This window comes from Apium graveolens, chromosome 1 (assembly GCF_009905375.1).
Source record: "Apium graveolens cultivar Ventura chromosome 1, ASM990537v1, whole genome shotgun sequence".
Lineage (NCBI taxonomy): Eukaryota > Viridiplantae > Streptophyta > Magnoliopsida > Apiales > Apiaceae > Apium > Apium graveolens.
The window spans coordinates 5,160,196-5,181,191 of NC_133647.1; the positions used below are offsets into that span (position 1 = coordinate 5,160,196).

At 38.6% G+C, this 20,996-nt stretch overlaps 1 protein-coding gene and 1 non-coding gene across 2 annotated transcripts; one reads left to right on the plus strand and one right to left on the minus strand.

The window, feature by feature from the left end:
* Positions 1 to 401: 401 nt before the first annotated feature.
* Positions 402 to 3,224, minus strand: LOC141720046 (uncharacterized). Its single transcript, XM_074522606.1, has 4 exons — positions 2,977 to 3,224; positions 2,109 to 2,388; positions 1,662 to 1,844; positions 402 to 1,160 (listed from the first exon to the last, which is right to left on the minus strand). The coding sequence occupies exons 1-4, from the start codon at positions 3,222 to 3,224 to the stop codon at positions 402 to 404; spliced, it is 1,470 nt and encodes a 489-aa protein (XP_074378707.1).
* Positions 3,225 to 8,421: 5,197 nt separating this feature from the next.
* Positions 8,422 to 8,526, plus strand: LOC141683022 (small nucleolar RNA R71). The gene has a single exon (XR_012560065.1). It is a non-coding gene; the product is annotated as a small nucleolar RNA R71 (small nucleolar RNA).
* Positions 8,527 to 20,996: the final 12,470 nt, after the last annotated feature.

Below are 20,996 nucleotides of genomic sequence, written 5' to 3' on the forward strand. Positions count from 1 at the left end.
ACTAATCCTTAAATTACCACCCCCAAACTTAAAATATTTAATGACCCCATTGAAGGCAATAATAAAGATTGCAAAGGCATACCTAACTGTCGATAGGATCTCCCTCTTCGGGTGGAGAATCAGGAGGCGGATACACTGAGCTAGCTCCAAAAATTGGCCAATCAACCTCGACACCAGTGGCTGGAAAAGTAGTACCTAGATCCTGTGTCAATCCTGTGTCAAGTCCTTTGCAAAATGGTGGTGAATGTCTTGTATGGCATCCATATGCCGAGTCAACCGTCTGTACAAATTTTTTTTTCCAGAGAGCAAGCGAGGGCCCGCACAGCTTCATCAAGTTCATTAATTTGAAGCATTCTCTTTTCTCCAGCCGCTGATATGTCAAGATTTAGCTTCTTCAAAGCCTAATACACTTTATATTCTAACTCAGCAGGCAGATGACACGCCTTGCCATACACCAATTGGAAAGGCGACATTCCTAGAGAAGTCTTGAATGTTGTTCTATAGGCCCGCACAACTTCATCTAGCTTCAATGACCAATCCATCCTTGACGGACTCACAACCTTCTCCAAGATTTGCTTGATTTCTCGATTATAGACTTGAGCCTGTCCATTAGTTTGAAGATGATAAGCTGTGGCAACACGATGATACACTCGATACCTTTCCATTAATGCAGTAGATATGCGATTGCAGAAAAACGATCCCTCGTCACTGATTATTACCCTTGAAGTACCAAAATATGTGACTATATGCTTATGAAGAAAATTTATTACCACCTTAGCATTATTAGTTGGCAAAGCTTTAACCTCAACCCATTTAGACACATAATCCACTGCTAAAAGAGTATATTGATTGTTACAGGACGAGATAAATGGTATCATGAAGTCTATTCCCCACACATCGAAAATCTCAACTTCCAAAAGCACATTAAGAGGCATCTCATCTCTCTTGGACATATTTCCAACCCATTGACAGCGATCACATCTTAACACGAAGTAATGAGCATCTTTAAACAAAGTTGGCCAGAAAAATCCCGCCTGAAGAATACGGGCAACTGTCTTCTCTCCTCTATAATGACCACCATACGCAGTGGCATGACAATCTCGCAAAATACCCTCCGTTTTACTATAAGGAATGCACCTCCTGATTATCTGATCTGCCCCCTGTCCAAACAAGAATGGCTCGTCCCATCGATACCACTTCACTTTATGTAAAAACTTCTTCCTTTGAGCATAAGAAAATTTCGAGGGAATAACATTACTCACAAGATAGTTCATACTATCTGCAAACTATGGTTCTTCTTCTTGTACCCCAAAAAGTTGCTCATCAAGAAAAGATTCGTTGATTAACGTGTTATCTTGTGAAGCTTTACCTTGATCTTCCAAACATGATAGATGATCCGCTACCTAGTTTTATGTACCTTTCATGTCTTTGATTTCTAACTCAAATTCCGAAAGCAAGAGAATCCACCGAATCAATCGAGGTCTTGAATATTTCTTCGAGACCATATATCTAATAACAACATGATCAGTGTAAAACGTCACTTTTGTCCCAAACAAGTAATCTCTGAATTTCTCGAACCCGTAGACAATTTCCAAAAGCTCCTTCTCCGTAGTAGTGTAATTCAGATGAGCACCATTAAGAGTTTTACTGGCATAGTAAACCACATGGAAAATGTTCTTCTTTCTCTGACCAAGAACAGCTCCAACTGCAAAGTCGCAAGCATCACACATCATCTCAAAGGGCTCATCCCAATCAGGTGTAGTAATACCAGGTGTTGTAGTCAAACTCCTTTTAAAACTCTCAAAAGCGGCTAAACATTTTTCATCAAATTTGAAGGGAACATCCTTTTCCAACAAATTGCACAAGGGTTTAGATATTTTAAAGAAGTCTTTAGTGAATCACCGATAAAAACCCGCATGACCAATAAAACTGCGGATTCCTTTAACTGAGATTGGTGGAGGAAGATTTTTAGTAACCCCCACTTTCACCTTATCCACTTCCAGCCCCTTGCTAGATACCTTATGCCCAAGAATGATATCTTGTTGCACCATAAAATGACATTTTTCCCAGTTAAGTACCAGATTGGTCTCAACACACCTTTTCAATACCAAGCTCAGATTATGCAAACACTCATCATAAGAAGACCCAAAAATAGAAAAGTAATCCATGAACACCTCCACATTAATACCAATCATGTCAAAGAATATGGTCATCATGCATCTCTGAAAAGTAGTAGGTGCTCCACAAAGCCCGAAAGAAACTCGACGGAAAGCGAAAGTGCCAAAAGGACAAGTAAAAGTGGTATTCTCCTGATCTTCTAGGGCAATAAAAATCTGATTATAGCCTGAGTACCCATCCCAAAGAAAATAATACTCATGACCAGCCAACCTGTCAAGCATTTAATCGATAAATGGAAGCGGAAAATGATCCTTCCTGATGGCTTTATTTAGCTTCGGATAATCCATGCATACTCTCCATCCTGTGACCGTCCGGGTAGGGATGAGCTCATTCTTCTGATTAGCCACAACCATAATGCCTCCTTTCTTGGGCACACACTACACCGAGCTCACCCATGAATAGTCTGAAATAGGATAAATGATCCCTGCATCCATCTATTTAAGAATTTCTTTCTTTACCACTTCTTTCATGATAGGATTGGGTCTTCTCTGATGTTCACCGGTAGGTTTACTTCCTTCCTCAAGCAGAATTTTATGCATACAATAGGAAGGGTTGATTGCCTTGATATCTGCTATAGTCCACCTGATTGCTAATTTAAACTCTCTCAGAATTCGCAAGAGCTTGTTTTTATCACTACCTGAAAGGTCAGATGCAATAATAACAGGTAAATTATATGCATCACCTAAAAAGGCATACCTTAAGTGATCCGACAGTGGTTTGAGCTCAAGTGTGGGAGCTTCTTCAATAGATGGTTTAAGACGCTCTTGAGAATTTTTCAGCTATGCTAATCCAAGAGACTCGAATGGCAAATCCAACTTCCTATTCCATGGAGATGCATTCAAAAACTGTAGTTGCTCTGCTCCTTTGTCTTCACTATCAGATTCCCCGGTTATGGCTCTCTCTAAGGTATCTGACCTTAGCAATTGATCAAGCTCCGAATTCACTACAGAGTCGACCAACTCTACTTTATAGCACTCCTCTTCATCTGTGGGGAATTTCATTGCGTTGAAGACATTAAAAGTGACATCATGATCCTGAACCTTCATAGTAAGTTCTCCCTTTTGCACATCGATCAAAGTTCAGCCTGTAGTTAAGAATGGTCTTCCCAAGATAATAGGAATCTTTTTATCCTCCTCAAAGTCTAGGATGACAAAATCAGCAGGGAAGATGAGTTTATCCACCTTAACCAAGACATCCTCCACTGTGCCTCGCGGATAAGTGATGGACCAATCATCCAGTTATAAGGACATGTTTGTAGGTTTTGGATCAGGCAGACCAAGTTTCCAAAAGACATACAATGGCATCAGATTGATGCTAGCTCCCAAGTTGTAACGACCGAGAAATTACGCTTGTATTATATTATAATAAAGATAAATTATGTGTGTTATTATGTGATTAAATGTGTTAAGTCATTAAACCCTAACTGCTATGTGTTAAGTGTTGTCTGTTTTGATCCAAACGAGTTTTGGATATTTATTGAGTGTTTAATCGTAAGTTATATATTTTATATCAAAACCCGTACAGCTCAAAACTATGTTTTAAAAGCCCGTATTTCAAACAAAATCATTGGCCCTATTTTGTTAAAAATGCCCAATACTATATCGCTATTATGAACCCCTAGACGTTTTACAAATTTACCTTTTTCGCGAAAAACGACTTTTCCGGATCCCTTCGGGTATCAAAAACCCCACAAAAATCACATTTTTATTTTTATATGATCATGAAATTATCATATATCATTTTTCTTTGCATTTTTGTAATATTCACAATTTTTGGGAATTTTTAGCATTTATTTTGTATTTATTAAATATTTGAAGATACAATATTAATACCCAAAAATTATAAAAATTGGGGCCAAATATTTTTATTAGGAGTGTTATTAGACCCTTAATTTTATTTAGGGGTATTATTTTGATAAATATAAATACCTGATTTATTGTTAATTTTTCAGTTAATTTTAATTAAAAATCAGAAAATAATCAGAAAATTCAGAAAAAGAAAAGGAATTAAGGTTTGGTGAAGAACAGAGCAGGAGAATCAAAGCCACTTTTGATCGTGATTCTGGAGTCCGAATCGAACGTGTGAGTACTCGTTTTGAAGCTTATGATCTGTAGTTTTCGATTACGTAATTGTTTTTAATGTTTGATTGATTGAATTGAAAATTGTATTTTCGGGTTTAATTTCTGAATTCGGGTTTTGTGATTTCGTTGTTTGATGATTCTGTTAGTATAGACGTTTAGATCGTCGATTTTGGAGTCGAACGACATCGGTTTCGTAGTGTTTGGCTTCAGTTTCGTGGTCGTCGGAAAAGCGGGTGATGTTCGACGAGGATGGAGGACGAAGGGAGGCCTGGGCACGAAGGAGACATCGTCTGTGTTGCTGTGCATCCGAAACGGGGAAGAAACGAACTTGAATCACACGATTTGGTCATGTTTTCGCCTCGCCGGAAACCGTCACCGTCGCCGGATTCTGGGACGGCGACGGCTGTTCATCCTCGACCCGAGGTCGACCCGGTTTGCAACCCGGAAACGACCCGGGTTTGATCCTAAAAACCCAAACCCTGTTACTGTTTTTGTGTTTTTGATTAATTAATTAATTATTTATATTTTAGTATATTAAAATCAGTTTTTAGTAATTCTAAAAATCCAATAAAAATTAGATTTAAAAATCTAAAATATTTTGTAAATAAATTCTGAATTATTTTATAAATTTATAAATTCGAATTTAATTATTTAATTAATTATTTAATTATTTATCTAATTATTTATTAGTTATCTAATTAATTAATAATTAGGTAATTAATTAATAATTAGGTAATTAATTAATAAATAAGGATTAAAAATCATTAAATAATATGATTAATAATCTAATAATTTGTTAATATTACGAGTAATGATTCGATAATGAGAATTATTATTCGAGCGTTACTTATTCGAAGAATGTTGTAATAATTGTTCGTATCGTATAATTAAATACCGATAATTAATTGATTAGCGAATCGTATAAGTTTCAATAATAATGTAATGATTCGATAATTATGTGAGGATTGCGAGTAGCTCGTAGTTATGCGAGTGATTAATCGTTGAGTTGGATTATAATTCGAGTAATTAGTAGTTATTCAATAAATAGCGTATCAGTTAATTAAATCGATTGATTATTCGTAAATAATCGATCTGATCATGTAAGTATTATTAATTTATAAATAAGTGTAATAAATAGTAATAAATCCTAATAATTAGGGATTAATTATTTTAAAATACAATAATTATTAATTAATTATTTAAAAGTGTAATTAAGGATTATTTAATTATAATTAATTATTTATAATTAATTATTAATTAATTAAATCTTGTTTAATTTATAATAATTAAACCGTTAGTCCGATTTGAGTGAAACGAAGACCCCTAGACTCAGAAAAATGAAACGAATCCAATAAAAATAGTTGTAAGTTATAATTTCTTTTGGAAGAGACTGGTTTTGTGATAATTAATGGTTCATAGGCTCTGTTAGGGGTAGAATCGAGTCGAATAAATCCCGAAAAATTGTAATAAAATTAGATAGGGTTAATTATTATAAATATGAGTCTAGTATCGATTCTAAAAATAATTATAAGTCTAAAAATTAAGTATGTGCTTTATGGGCTATGTGCTTTACGTGATTATGTGAACCTTACGTGCTATATCATTATATGTGGATATATGCGAGTCAGATAGAAACGCATGGGTAAACTGATAAGGTTACGTGATATCAATTGAGATACACGTATATAGTAAGTTATCCAAACAACTATCTTTCTATGATTGGTTCAGTGTTATCAAGGCAGAGCAAGCTAGGGACATAAGGCGGTGAGTTGAACCAGGTTAAGTACGCGCAAGGCAAGTTTTTTCCCTATTCTAAATTCAGAATAGTGAATTATATTTCCTTTTATCATATCAGTTACCTTTGATAATCATTGTTCATATACACTGTTACCCATTTATTAATGCTTGTTTCAATTTCATTTCGATTCTTGATTTCTCCCAATTTATTGAATTCCCTATTCATATTCCAATACTTTTACCCTTGTTACATATACTCTGGTATATCCTGGTGTTGGGATATATCAAAAGCATTCTGATTGTTCCGGATGCTATACCTTGGACTGGATCGTTACTATACGGGCTGGGTTTTACCCAGACCATTATTTAATAGGCCATAGTTGCCTGAGTACTCTTTATGTTGGTTGGGTCTATGCAGTTGGGTATAGATCCGCACTGTATCCTGACTGATCAGCAGGTTATAGTGCATATGTTGGTTCTTGTTTCCAGTCTTGTTCATTTGGCACTCGCCAGTATTTGGCAAATTATTATCCTATACAGACTCAGATGGTTGATCAAACCAGTAGCTTATTGGTTCACTTATTTCTCTCTATTTATACCATATATATTGTTGCAGGCTTGTTGAGCAATTTTGGCTCATCCCCTTTTTATTGTTATTCCTATTGTTTTACAGTTAAGGTAGAGAATGAAACCCATCAGGACCCGCGTAGTCAAGAAGCGAGTCAAGCAGCGGGACCCTCTTATGCCAAGAGTGTTCCTTCCTATTCCCGAAGAGAGCTTTGAATTGCCAGATCAGGTGTAACAGGATAAGTAGTGCTGTTGGATTGAATAAAAGTTTTGTGTAGTTTGAATAAAAGTTGTGTGGTGAGAATGTAGATAGAATAAAGTTTTGTAACAAAGAGAGTTCTTGAGACAGATTGTTTTATCTGGGTTTGTAATAAAGTGTAGTAAGTGGTTCTTGTTTTCAACTCGATCCTTAAAAGATCCTGAGTAGTATTAGTTCGGGGTAATTATTATATTTATATTCCGCTTGTGCGGGTTTTGTTTGTAGTTGTTGTTAATAATGCCCCAAATCTTTACCCCGGATTTGGAGGGTGTTATACAAGTCACACAAACACTTGTCAAAAGATAACTCGCCAATGGTGCATGGTATCGTGAAGCTTCCTGGATCTTTAAGTTTAGGAGGCAGTTTCTGTTGCAGCACTGCATTGCACTCTTCCGTTAGAGCAACGATTTCCAACTCCTCAAGCTTCAACTTCCGAGATAGAATATCCTTCATGAACTTAGCATGGCTCGGCATCTGCTCTAGAGCTTCCGCAAAAGGTATGTTAATATGCAATTTCTTGAAAACCTCCAGAAACTTGGGAAATTACTTGTCGAACTTCTGCTTCTGAAGTCTTTTAGGATATGGAGGAGGCGAATAGACCTGTTTATCTCCTGTATCCTGCTTAGACATAGTGTGTTTAGCAGATTTTTTCTTTGTTTCCGCTTTTCCTTCTTTCTGATCAGCTGTATCATCCACATTTATAATTTCTGGAATAGGAGCAGGCGTGGGCGCGCTTGGATAGGGCGACCTTTCCAAAAAATTTCAGATTCAAATTTTTGATGGTTAGCGACCTTTCCAGACCTCAAAGTGATTGCTTTTAACTGTTCTTTAACTTCCCTCTTGCCTGGGTTTGCTTCCGTATCAGTCGGAAGAGTTCCTCGTGGTCTGTTTAGCAGCACATTAACAATTTGTCCTATTTGACTCTCTAGAGTTTTAATCGAAACCACTTGGCTTTTACACATTAGCCTCAATTCCTCCAATTCAGATTTTTTCATTAACAGATTGACCGACACTTTTATGAGATTGTTGTTGCATTACCGGTGGCTGAAATTGTTGCCTTGGTGCATATTGTTGTTAAAAACCAGGAGGGTTGAATGGCTTGGCTCCAAACTGCTGATAAGGCAGTTGTGGATGTTGCATACCACTCTGATTATTGCTCAAACTGAAATTAGGACGGTTTCTGTCGTTAGGATGATAAGTGGCAGGAACTGGTTGCTGTGGTCTCTGATAATTTCTTACAAACTGTGTCGACTCACTAGATATAGCACATTGATCCGTCGCATGTGTACCTACACACAGCTCACAAACATTTGATATCTGATGAACTCCATAGTTAGCCAGAGAATCAACTTATATAGTCAACGCCTTTAGCTGAGTCGCTATAGCCGTAGCTGTATCCACCTTCAGAATTCCTGCTACCTTGCCTTGTGGTAGTCTCTGAGTTGGGTTTTGATATTCATTAGCAGTCATTATTTCAATTAGCTCATAAGCTTCCTCATAGCTCTTAGCCCATAAAGCTCAATTGATGCTGCATCTAGCGTGGGTCTTGACTGTGCTCCCAAACCATTATAGAAGCAATTGATTACCATCCAATCAGGCATTCCATGATGAAGACACTTCCTAAGCATCTCCTTGTAGCGCTCCCAAGCTTCACATAAAGATTCTCCCGGATTCTGTGCAAATTGATTAAGAGCATTCCTGATTGAAGCTATTTTTTCCACAAGGAAAAATTTAGTAAGAAATTTTTGCGCTAGATCGTCCCATGTCGCAATAGAACCTGCTGGTAGAGAGTACAACCAACTCTTAGCTTTATCCTTCAGAGAAAATAGGAAAAGTCTCAGTTTTATAGCATCTTCAGAAACACCATTGAACTTGAAGGTGTCGTAAATCTCGATGAAATCCCTAATGTGCATATTGGGATCTGTCGTTGGAGCACCCTCAAACTGGACTGAATTATGTACCATTTGAATCGTGCCAGGCTTGATTTCAAAGGTATTAGATGCAATGGCTGGTCTGACAATTAGAATGAATGGCATTAATTTTCAGTTGAGAATAATCCTCCAATGCTTCCGTTTCTACTGTTGGTTCTCCCATTTCAATGATCACTTCCTTTTCTACTTCTTCTAGTTTGTCCTTACGAGATTGAGAACGTGTTCACATACTCGCTCGATCGAATACCTGAAATACACAAACAAAGTAAAATTGGTAAGAGAAATAATCCGAGTCAGTAAACTTTAAAGACCACTGATGACAAGGACATAAACTAAATTTAACAGCGATCCCCGACAGCGGCGCCAAAAACTTGTTTGCACAAAATCACGCAAGCGTACACGGTTACAAGTAGTATAAGATTAAGTTAAGTTCGTTCTCACATAGATTGGTTTAATTAAGAATGTGCACTAATGCAATAATGTATGATTATTATTCACTTCTAAGACAAGTATCAAATTGAGTGTGATTATCTAAAGTAATTATGCTAGAATGAATTAACTACGAGATTATAAATCAGTTTACTTATATGAAACAAAATATGGGATTATAACTTCATTAAATACTTCGTTCAGAGTTTATTCCTTTGATTATAGTATGTGATGGTTATGATAACTAATCAGATAACACGAGAATAGTACACACTATCTTTCAATAGACGTGTACCCTACTACTTAGCATCCACAAATTAGATAGAAGATGGGCATAAACCAATTATGCTTAGACCCTATATGTTTATAAGATTTGAAAACATAACGGTTTAAGAGCAAGTTATCCATTGAGATTACATAGAGCAGCGTAAGATGGTTAAAATTACACTACGAATCATGCATGACAAAACATCCATAAACCTATGCTAGCATGGCAAGTTCTAAACCCCTATATCCACTTTCGTTCGCAATAAATAGAGATTAACAATACAACTTAGATGTTAGATACGCATCCAAGAAGACTAAGCACAACCATACTAGGAAATCAATAATTTATCACACACTGAAAACTTTATGTCAATCAACTACTAAACTCCATTAATAAATCCGTTAAAATCCCACGATAATGATTAGTTCATAATCGAACGTCTCGTCATCATGGGTTCCAATGAAACAATGATAGTAAAAAGGTTCAGAATACTACAAGAGAATATAAAAGTACTAAGGGTTAGAAAATAAATCTGAAACAAGCATCCAAAGTATCGCCTAATGAGAAGAATACAAAAGAATGATGTAAAACTAAATCTTCTTCTTCTTAGCCGTCTTGTGTGCTTTAGGTTTCCCAGAGTTCTCCTCTTTTTTCCTTATTGTTTAATTCGTCTCTTTTTCTTTATTTATATGCTCCAGGTTGACATGGTCGCTCAGAATATCCAAAACATACTAAAATCAGGATTCTGCCTGCTCGGCCTAGCATGGGCATGCTCTGCTTCTAGAAAATAGGGTGTGGGCACGCCTAAGTCAAGCGTGGGCGCCTTGGCTTCTGGAAAATTTATGCAGATTTCTTGTTTCTCATTCTGATCTTCTCGCAAGCGCTCACACTTTAATTCCTGATCTCTTATCAATATAAAAGCATATAGAAGTCCATTCCTACCTCCAACTAAAGCCCTGCACATACTCAACACAAAATGCCTTAAAAACCACATACTTGAGGTCAAATCATCAACTTAAGCCGATATGAAGCGTTCTAAATGGATATAAAATCTACTTTTCATTATCCCTTATTGATGTGACCTTAAAGTCCCACTTTCAGGGAGAGCAAGTTAATACTTCAAGTTTCAGTCCTCTAAATTATATTCCTTGTCGACAAGAGACTAGTCAGTCAACAGCTTCTTAAATATGTCATAGATCTCAGTTAAGGACTCGTTATCTATTGAGTCAAAGTGCTCATATTTTTGAGTAAGTACTGTCCTCCTATTCTTCTTGATAGCAGTTATGCCTTGACACTTTACTTCTAAAGCATCCCATATCTCTTTTGCTGTTTTACATCCAATAACCCTATTGGACATAACACTATCAAGACTGCTGTGTAAGATGTGTCTAACTTTTGCATCCTTCATAATAGATGAAGGATCTTCAGGAGTGATAGGGAGAGGAATAAACCCTGGTTGCGTAATTAATATCACTTTAATTATGCCCGGATTGGGATGACAATAAAGCCCATTTTAAAGGGCCCAAATCCCTGAATATTAATTAATTTCATAATTAATTAATATGGGTAAAAATCAGTTGACAAGTGGAGTCTAAATAGGGATACGACTCCTTGGAGATTGATTCCTGCATTATAGGACTCCAAAGTCCACTCTAAATCCGAGACTTGTCCACCAAGTCTCCTAACCCTAACCTAATTCAAAGGTATTTCATGCCTATATAAGGGGTCTCACCCCGCAAATCAGAAATGCATTTTTGACTTGATCCTTAGTATACTGCAAGGTACATATATAGGCATCTTGTTAAGGCAGATTGAGTCACGAAATACAAGAGCTGTCAACTCGAGCCTCGAAGCTCACGAACCCTAGCAATTAATACGACCTAGTTTTTAATCCATAACATTTGGCGCCGTTTGTGGGAAAGCATAACAACAACCATGGTGAGAACACGGAGCAGAAATAACGCCCCTGAAGGGGCACCGGCTGGGACGACCCAAACAATTTCGTCAATGGTGGAGATACCACTATACTCAACCTACACCTCCACCCAAGGAGGAACCTTGATAAGGGAAAGCGAGCCTCAGTGACAAGGGACGAATCCCCCGGCTCCTCAAGGGACGAATTCCCAATTTCAGCAGGTACATGTACATGTGCATCCTCAACCTGTTCGATATAAGTATTTAACTATTATAACCACTAACCCCCCTTACGGGATGCCCTTATATCCCGAGGTTGGAGGAAGTGGACATGCTAATTAGAGTGAAGCACAAGGGCAGACATCCCATTTCATACACGGTTTGGCTCCTATTCTTGAGGACCGGGAATTCTCTGGACCTTACACTGAAAGCGACTCCGAATCTTCGGATGATGATGTAGCCCCAAGAAGAAGACATGCTGTAAAGAACCAATTCCTGATGCTAACCAATGCCCCAGAAGCACACGAGGGATGAATACCTAAGAAGTACAGGAGAGGATCAGAGCTCATGAAGCTGAGATCCAAAGGCTGAAGCGCGATTTGGAGGTGCACCTGACCCTGATATCCTCACTACCTCCGAGGAGGAGAGATCTTCCTCCAATCATAGACTTGGATGGTCCAATACCAAGAAATGCTGTTGTCCCAAGGGCTGGTCCAAGTGATCTTATACCCCTGGGAGATCCTGATGATCCACTCCACCATTCACTGAAGAGATAATAAATGCCCACATCTCAAGAAAGTTTAAGATGCCCACCATCAAAGCTTATGATAGCACTTGGGATCCCGCTAATAATGTCAGAACATTCTCCAATCCACTATTGCTACATCCCATAAACGACGCTATTAAGTGTCGAGCCTTTTCTCAAACCCTGTCAGGAATGGCTTGAAGGTGGTACAGCCGTTTATCTCTGAATTCTATTGGGTTCTTCAGAGATCTAAGTCAAGCTTTTATCAAGCAATTCATCAGTGGGAGAGTGCATAAGAAAAGTTTACCATCCCTCATGAGCATTGTGCAGGGAGCAAAGGAGTCCTTGAGAGACTATCTGAACCGTTTCACCAAAGAAGCTTTGAAGGTCCCAGACCTTGAGGACAAGGTAGCTATGATAGCACTGCAGCAGGAAACTAGGGATGAATTCTTCAAGATGTCATTGGCCAAGCGCCCCCTGAAAGCATGTTACAGCTCCAAGATAGGGCAGGGAAGTATATCAAAGTGGAGGAAAGCATGAGGAAGGCGGTGGTGAATAACGAGCCCACTAGTGGCAAGAAGCGAAAGACTGATCTAGAATATAATGCCAAGGAAAAGTATCCTAGAACTGAGCAAAATGTTGATTTAACCCCGAAGAAGGGAGGACCTGGACAAAAGTTCACTGAATATGCTAAACTGAATGCTCCTAGAAGTCAGATCTTAATGGAAATCGAAAGAGATAGGGATGTTCATTGGCCTAAACCCCTGAAGGCTGATCCTACTAAGCTAGATATGAGCAAATATTGTAGTTTTCACAAGGATGCTGGTCATGCCACCGATGAATGTAGACAACTGAAGTATGAAATTGAATTCCTCATTCGAAAAGGAAGGCTGAGCAAGTATACTGGAGATGGAGGAGAAAGGAATAATAGTGGAAGACGGAATTTTGATGATCGTAGAAAGGATCAAGATGACCAGGGGCGAAACCCCCAACCCCGAGGACCGGTGATAAACACAATCTTTGGGGGACCCCAACCCAGAGGACAAGTAATAAATACAATCTTTGGAGGACCGACTGCTGCTGGTTCATCTAAAAACTCGAGGAAGGCATATACTAGAGAAGTCATGCATATTGTCGGAGAAGCCCCAAAGAGGGCTAGGACAGAAGTAACAATGACATTCGATGATTTTGACTTAGAGGGTGTCAAATTTCCTCATGAAGATCCTCTGGTCATAACACCGATAATAGGGAACAACCTGGTAAAGAGGGTCCTTGTAGAAAATGGAGCCTCAATGGACATCTTACTTCATGATACTTTATAAGGATGGGTTATAATGATTCTCAATTAACCCCAACTGATATGCCAATATATGGTTTCGATGGAGTCGAGTGCCCTGTGAAAGGGATAATTAAGTTGCCTCTGACTATAGGTCAGAAACCAAGACAAGCAACACAAATGTTGGACTTTGTAGTGGTAAAAGATGGATCAATTTATAATGCAATCATGGGAAGAACGGGAATACATGCTTTCAAGGCAGTCCCCTCTTCTTCCCATTCAACGATGAAGTTTCCCACCCGGAACGGGATTGGAAAAGAGAGAGGAGATCAAAAGATAGCAAGGAGTTGTAATGTAGCCTCCCTTAGGGCTGATGGAGTTGAAGGGAAGGTTTTGCCTATTGAAGATCTGGATATTCGCGAGAATGATGAGAAAAGAGGGAAGCCAGCAGAAGATTTGATTCCAATCCCTTTGGCTCCCGAGGATCCTGAGAAAGTAACTTTCATTGGAGCATCACTAGAGGAGCCCTTTAGAGGGAAGTTAGTGAGATTATTACAAGAAAATAGTGACGTATTTGCATGGTCAACAGCTGATATGCCTGGCATAGACCCAGAATTAATCACTCACAAATTGAATATAGATCTGAATCGAAAGACCGTGAAGCAAAAGAAAATGAGTTTTCCCTGAGAGGCAGGAGACAATCAAGCAAGAAGTATAGAAGCTCTTAGAGGCTAGTTTCATTGAAGAGATACAATTTCTGGAATGGTGAGCAAACCATGTAATGGTAAAGAAGGCTAATGGATAGTGGAGAATGTGCGTGATTTCACCAATCTGAATGACACATGCCCAAGGGATTGTTTCCCGCTGCCAAGGATAGATACGTTGATGGATGCGACCGATGGTCATGAGATGCTGAGTTTTATGGATGGATTCAGTGGATACAATCAGATCAAGATGCATAAGGATGACATCCCAAAGGTATCATTCATCACTCATTTTGGTATTTTATGTTATCTCATTATGGCATTTGGTCTCAAGAATGCAAGAGCTACCTATCAAAGGTTGGTAAATAAAATTTTTAAAGATCTTATTGGGAAAACAATGGAAGTATATGTAGATGACATGTTAGGCAAGAGTCTTGTGAAGACTAACCACATAACCTATTTGAGGGAAGCCTATGAGGTCCTGAGATACCACAAAATGATGTTAAATCCCGTAAAGTGTGCTTTCGGAGTGAGATCAGGAAAGTTCTTGGGATTGATGGTCTCAAAAAGGGGAATCGAGGCAAATCCTGATAAGATAAAGGCCATTTTGAACATGGAACCTCCAAAGACTATCAAAGATGTTCATAAGCTCACCATAAGGGTTGCTGCCTTAGGGCGATTTATCTTCAAATCTGGAGACTAGTGCTTGCCATTCTTCAAATCCTTGAAGAAAGTAAAAGATTTCATATGGAATGAGGAAAGTCAAGAAGCGTTCGAAGGGTTGAAGAAATACATGGTCCAAGCCCTGTTGTTGGCCGAACCAGACCTGAACAAGACTTTGACCTGAACAAGACTTTGTACTTATATTTGGCCATTTCAGAAAATGCATTGAGCGTTGTATTGGTTAAGGAGGAACTTAGAATCGAGAAACCCATATACTATCTCGCATGGAGTTGAGTTGAATTATTCGATTATTGAAAAGTTTGCTTTAGCCCCCGTGATGGCCTCAAGAAAGTTGCGTCCTTACTTCCAGGTTCATAAGATTAAGGTGCTAATGAATTGAGCCTTTAAGAAACATTATCCACAATCCTAAAGCCAGTGGAAGGTTGATTAAATGGGCCATTGAGCTAGGAGAATTTGACATAAAGTATAAGCCACGAACACTGATAAAAGCCCAGGCCTTGGATGACTTTGTGGTTGAATGTACCATCCCTAACCAAGAAGTCGGGGGGCAGGGAGATATAGAACCTCAGGGTATGGAGGAAAAAGAAGATAAGGAAGGTAGAAAGGACAAGGATAAAGAATAATGGGTTCTCTTTTTTGATGGAGCATAAAAAAAATTCGAGTGGAGCATGGTTAGTTTTGCAAAGCCCTGATGGATTCTTGATTGAATATGCTATGGAGCTAGATTTCCCAACCACCAATAATGAAGCAGAGTATGAAGCTCTGATAGCTGGCCTTGGCCTAGCAGGGACGTTGAGAGTCAAAAACTTGAAAGTTTGTGGGGACTCAAAGCTAGTGGTATCCCAGGTCAAGGGGGAATTTGAGGCAAAAGATGAAACCATGGCAAAGTATGTACTCCTAGTAAGGGCCGTAATGACTCAGTTTGATGAATGCCATATTGAACATATTCCAAGGGAAGAAAATTCTAAGGCTGATGCGTTATCCAAATTTGCCTCGTTAGAAATAGAAGAAAGCTCTGGGAGCGTGTACTTTCGCATTTTGCGCATAGACGTTAAGTTAATTGCCCCCATAGGACTTGAAGGGTCATGGATAGATCTTATTAAGGCTCATCTGCAAATCGGATGGCTTCCTAGTGATGTTATGGAAGCAAGAAAGTTGACTGTGCGAGCCCAAGATATTCTCTCATTGATGGGATTCTTTATAAAAGGTCTTTTGTAGTTTCTTACTTAAGATGTCTAAGGCCGTATGAGGCTCGACTTGCTTTAGAGGAAATGCGTGAGGGTATATGTGGCCAACACTTGGGGGCAGGGCCTTAGCCCATAAAATTACTTTCTTAGGCTTCTATTGGCTAGAAATGATGGATGATGCCAAAGAATATGTTAAGAAATATGATTGTTGTCAGAAATATGCCCCTGTAGTAAGACAACCTCCTGAAATACTAACTTCCATAAACTCCTCAATCACATTTGCTATGTGAGGAATGGATATTCTCGGACCCTTCCCCATGGCCACCGCTCAAAGGAAGTTCTTTATCGTAGAGATTGATTATTTTACCAAGTGGGTTTAAGCCAAGCCCCTAGCAAAGATTACGACTAAGCAAGTCACTCAGTTCCCGTGGGAGAAGATTATATGCAGATACGGGATTCCCCGAATCTTGGTGACTGACAATGGAACACAATTCAATAATAAAGAGTTCAAGAAGTATTGCGAATAAAACGAAATTAATTTGAGATTTACTTCTGTTGTTCACCCTCAAGCTAATGGGCAAGCCGAGGTTTCAAATCGGATCATTCTAGATGGTTTAAAGAAGATGATTAAAAAGTCCAGAATTAATTGGGTGGATGAAATACTGCCAATAGTTTAGTCTTACAAAACTATATGTAGAGTTACTACAGGAGCAACATCATTCACATGCTAGCATATGGGGCAGAAGCGGTCATTCCAGCGGATATATCTCACTCATCTCCAAGAATCCAAGCATATAATGCTGAAGAAAATGAAGAGTGGAAAAGGTTAGCCCTGGACTTGATAGATGAAGTACGAGATGTACCGCATGCAAAGATCATGGAATATCAGAAAAAAGCCTTTTTTTACTACAACATGAGGGTGAAGGAGAGGTTCTTCAAGCAAGGAGATTTGGTCTTAAGGAAGGTGGAAGCTTCTGGAGTAGGGGAGAAAGGAAAGCTCGCCCCAAATTGGGAAGGATCATACAAGGTTAAGAGTGTTCAAGGAAGAGTATCTTAGAAGTTGGAGACCATGGATGGGGAAGAAGTACCTCGGACTTGGCATTCTCAAAACCTAAGAATTTACTATATATAGTTCGTACTTATTAATGTATTAACAAGGTTCACAAGCACCATGACGCTTTGCTTGCTTATGATTTTATATCTCAGTTTTAGTAGGATTTACATTCTAGTTTGTGACTATCAAGGGTTGAACCCATTTTATATAAGGTCTTGAAAAAATAGATTATATTTTCTTAAGTTGAAATTAATTCAAACTTTGAAGAGCCAAGTTATAATATTGCTTTGATTACATAGAAATATTCGTGATTTGATGACCATAGAATAGGAATGCCATGAGCAGCATTTGCAAGTCTGTCATATCCATCTGTTTTTCAGTCTTATTTCCATTATTCAATCCATGACTCTTAGAACTGTGTAGTTCGGATTATTAATCTATTTCCTTAAAAGTACAAACTCCAAAAGTACTTAAAAAATTAAAAGGAAGCAGCTAAATAAGGCAAGGAAAATGACATAAATAAACCCCGAAGGGTAATAAGTTTAAGATACAACAAGTGATACATAAATCTAGAAATAGATAAAAATCTACTCATCCCTAGCAGGATCATCCTTATCCTTCCCAGCTTCAGTGTGCCCCTCCTCTGTATTAGCAGAAGTCTCTGCATCCTTTGTTGAGGATGAAGGAGGAGAAGTAGTGCTAGGATCGAGGATGCGATCTTCTTGCATAGGTGAGTTAAAGAGAGCGTCCAAGCTGTCATCAGTCTCTGGCTGCTCAGGACTAATAAAGTCCTTGGCTTCTATCAAGACAGGGTGCTTCTCAGCCACAGCCTTCACTACAGCATCCCAACCATACGTAAACTGGATATGAAAGAGACCCTCATCATGAATGTTCATCAAATCCTTGAACTTATGGGAGTCCATATACTCATCGATGAGTGTTTACTTATCACTTTGGAGTTTAACCAGCTCGGTATGGGCCTTAGATAACTCTTCATCTTTATTCTTCAGCTTCTTCTCAAGGTCCCCGACTCTCTCTTTCCATTTTTTCATCTCCCTTTCAAACTCATCTGAGTTCCCCTTCCAAGACCTAGCTTGGTGAAGTGCCGCCTGGAAGTATGTATTGCTCTACACAAAGGAAGGAGGATTTAATAAGGATTTAAAATAAAATGGAGATTATAATTAAAGGAAAAGAGAGAAACATTACCGAAGCTTGAGCTTGAGAACCCAAAAACTCAATGGTCTCTATGTCACTCCCCGTCATAATGTCAGTAAAATCCTGAGGAGTTATGGAGTGATAGGACCAATCCTTAGCATGTTTGGTGGACCCTACCACTGTGTCACTTCTTCTAAATCCCTAGGTGGGCCTAAAAGAATGCGCCTTTAGTGAAGAATCCACATCATCCCCCAGTGTAACCTATGGGACATGAGGCTTAAGGAAAGAAGGGCCATCGGGCTTACTCCTTGGATCCCTGTTAAGCTTGGCCCTTTTTTAGCGGCCTGATTCTCCTTCTTTAGGCCTGTTGATGTTGTTAATGCCTTCGCAAGCTGAAATAAAAAAAAAGAAACATTAAAAGTTTGTAAATGATTAAATTGTAATAAAAAAGAAATAAAAAAACAGATAAAGTTACCCTTATCAGTGGCCTGAGAGAAGACCAACTTTCTTCAGGGAAAACTCCTCTAAAAGGGTCCAAGTGTCTGTTTGACTGTTATCCGCGATGAGGGTTTGATAAGAGACCTCCTCTTCATCAGTTAGTCTAATACTAGAAGGGACATCATCGACTACGTTGCAAAAGGGCCTACAAAAAAGAGTGGCCCAATCACCTCCGGCCCAAGTCAGCCTAACAAATCCATCTCTCCATTTTGGGTTGTTCTCAATAATGGAGTTACCATAAAAAATGTGAGGAATTTTGGGCCTTTGATGTATTAAAACCCTTCCCGGTTGAGTTAAAGAACTATAATAAAATTGGAATATCTTCCTAAAAACGGAAACGGAAAGGGGAAATTCATTCCTAAGACATAAAACCATAAAACAAATAATGTTCCTCTATGCATTAGGGAGGAGTTGACAAGGGTTTATTTTCACATCTGCAACGAGACGCATGATGAATTCATGGAAAAGGAACCTAAGACCTGCAACTAGGGCTCCTCGATAAATGAAAATAGTAATCCCCCTCCCAGTTACAGGTCCTATCACCAGGGGTGGCCGGAGTAATCCTAAGGTTAGGAGGGAGTTTGTACAGGGTGTTATAAGATTCTATCCTATCATCTAACTCATGGAAGGTATTACCATGGTTGTAAGAATCTAATTCAGAAAGAGATGGATATTCATCCCCTCTAGTATTAATCATATCTATAAGAGAAGTATAAAGGGAGCGTATTTGAATAGCGGTACCTATTTTAGAAGTATTCATCTTCGCCAGCCTAGCAAGGTCTCAATCCGCCATTGATGTTCTTGAGAAGGAGGCTTGAAAGGTAGAAAATGGCTGAAAGTGGTGGAGCAACGGTGGCGAACAATGCTAGAAATCGCCTTTCTAAGAGAGGAACTAGAGAGAAATTTGAGAGAGATTTGTGAGTGAGAGGTGAAATGAGAAACTCTGCCTCTCACCATAATTATATAGCAGAATTAAGGGAAAGTCAATTGATAAAAGCCCAATAAGGCATGGCCCAATAAATGAAAGCCCAATAAAAAGGACGTTTCTAAGACAATGTAGAAGGTTGGGAGGAATCTGAAAGGTCTATAATCGACTAGAACTTTGGTCGACTAAAAAGTGTCTTTGATCGAAGTTTTATTCGACTAGAGTGGTAAAAAATCAATTAGTTCAACTAGAGTCCTGATCAAAGAAAAAGTGGCTTTGATCGAAATTTCATTCGACTTGGGTGTCAAAATAAAGGATAAGTCGACTAATATCCTGATCGATTTTGATTAGGAATCCTGGTCGAAATCCAGTTAGACCATAGTGTCAAAATAAAGGATAAGTCGTCCAGCATCCTAATCGATTTTGATTAAGAATCCTGGTCAAAATCCTCATAGACAATAATGTCAAAATAAAGGATAAGTCGACCAGCATCCTGATCAATTTTGATTAGGAATCCTGGTTGAAATCCACTTAGACCGTAGTGTAAAAATACAGTTGAAGTCGACCAACATCCTGATCGATTTTGATTAGGAATCCTGGTCAAAATCCAGTTAGACCACAATGTCAAAATTTAATATAAGTCGACTAGGATCCTGGTCGATTTTGATTAGGAATCCTGGTCGATTTCACAGTTGACTAGGATGACAGATTTAGAGATAGTTCAACCAGAGTCCTGGTCGATTTTGATCAGGAATCGTGGTCAATTTTGATCAGGAATCCTGGTCGATCCAGTGTGATTTCTGACCAGAAAAATAAGGAAAAATCTCAGAAAAAGGGAAAATTCCAGAAATTAAGGGAAAATTCATGGAAAATACCAGAAAATTCCTAAAAATGGGAATAAGGTAAGAAAAATAGGGATTTTCAAAAAATACCCTGAAGCCAGGAACAAGGAAAATCATTGTAAATGTGTAGGTCGCTCCACACTTTACGCCAGAAAACGATATCCTGTAAGGGATTAAATGAACTTAACTTCTGTGAAATCTTGTAAGTTGGGGGACAAATGATAGGGAGAAGAATAAACCCTGGTTATGTATTAATATCGCATTAATTACGCCCGGATTGGGATGACAATAAAGCCCATTTTAAAGGGCCCAAATCCCTTAATATTAATTAATTTTGTAATTAATTAATATGAGTAAAAATCAGCTGACAAGTGGAGTCCAAATAGGGATTGAGTCCTTGGAGATTGACTCCTATATTATAGGGCTTCAAAGTCCACTCTAAATGCGAGACTTGGTGGACCTAATTCAAAGGCATTCCATGCCTATATAAAGGCTCTCACCCCGCAAATTAGAACTACGTTTTTGACTTAATCCTTGGTATACTACAAGGTACGTAGACATC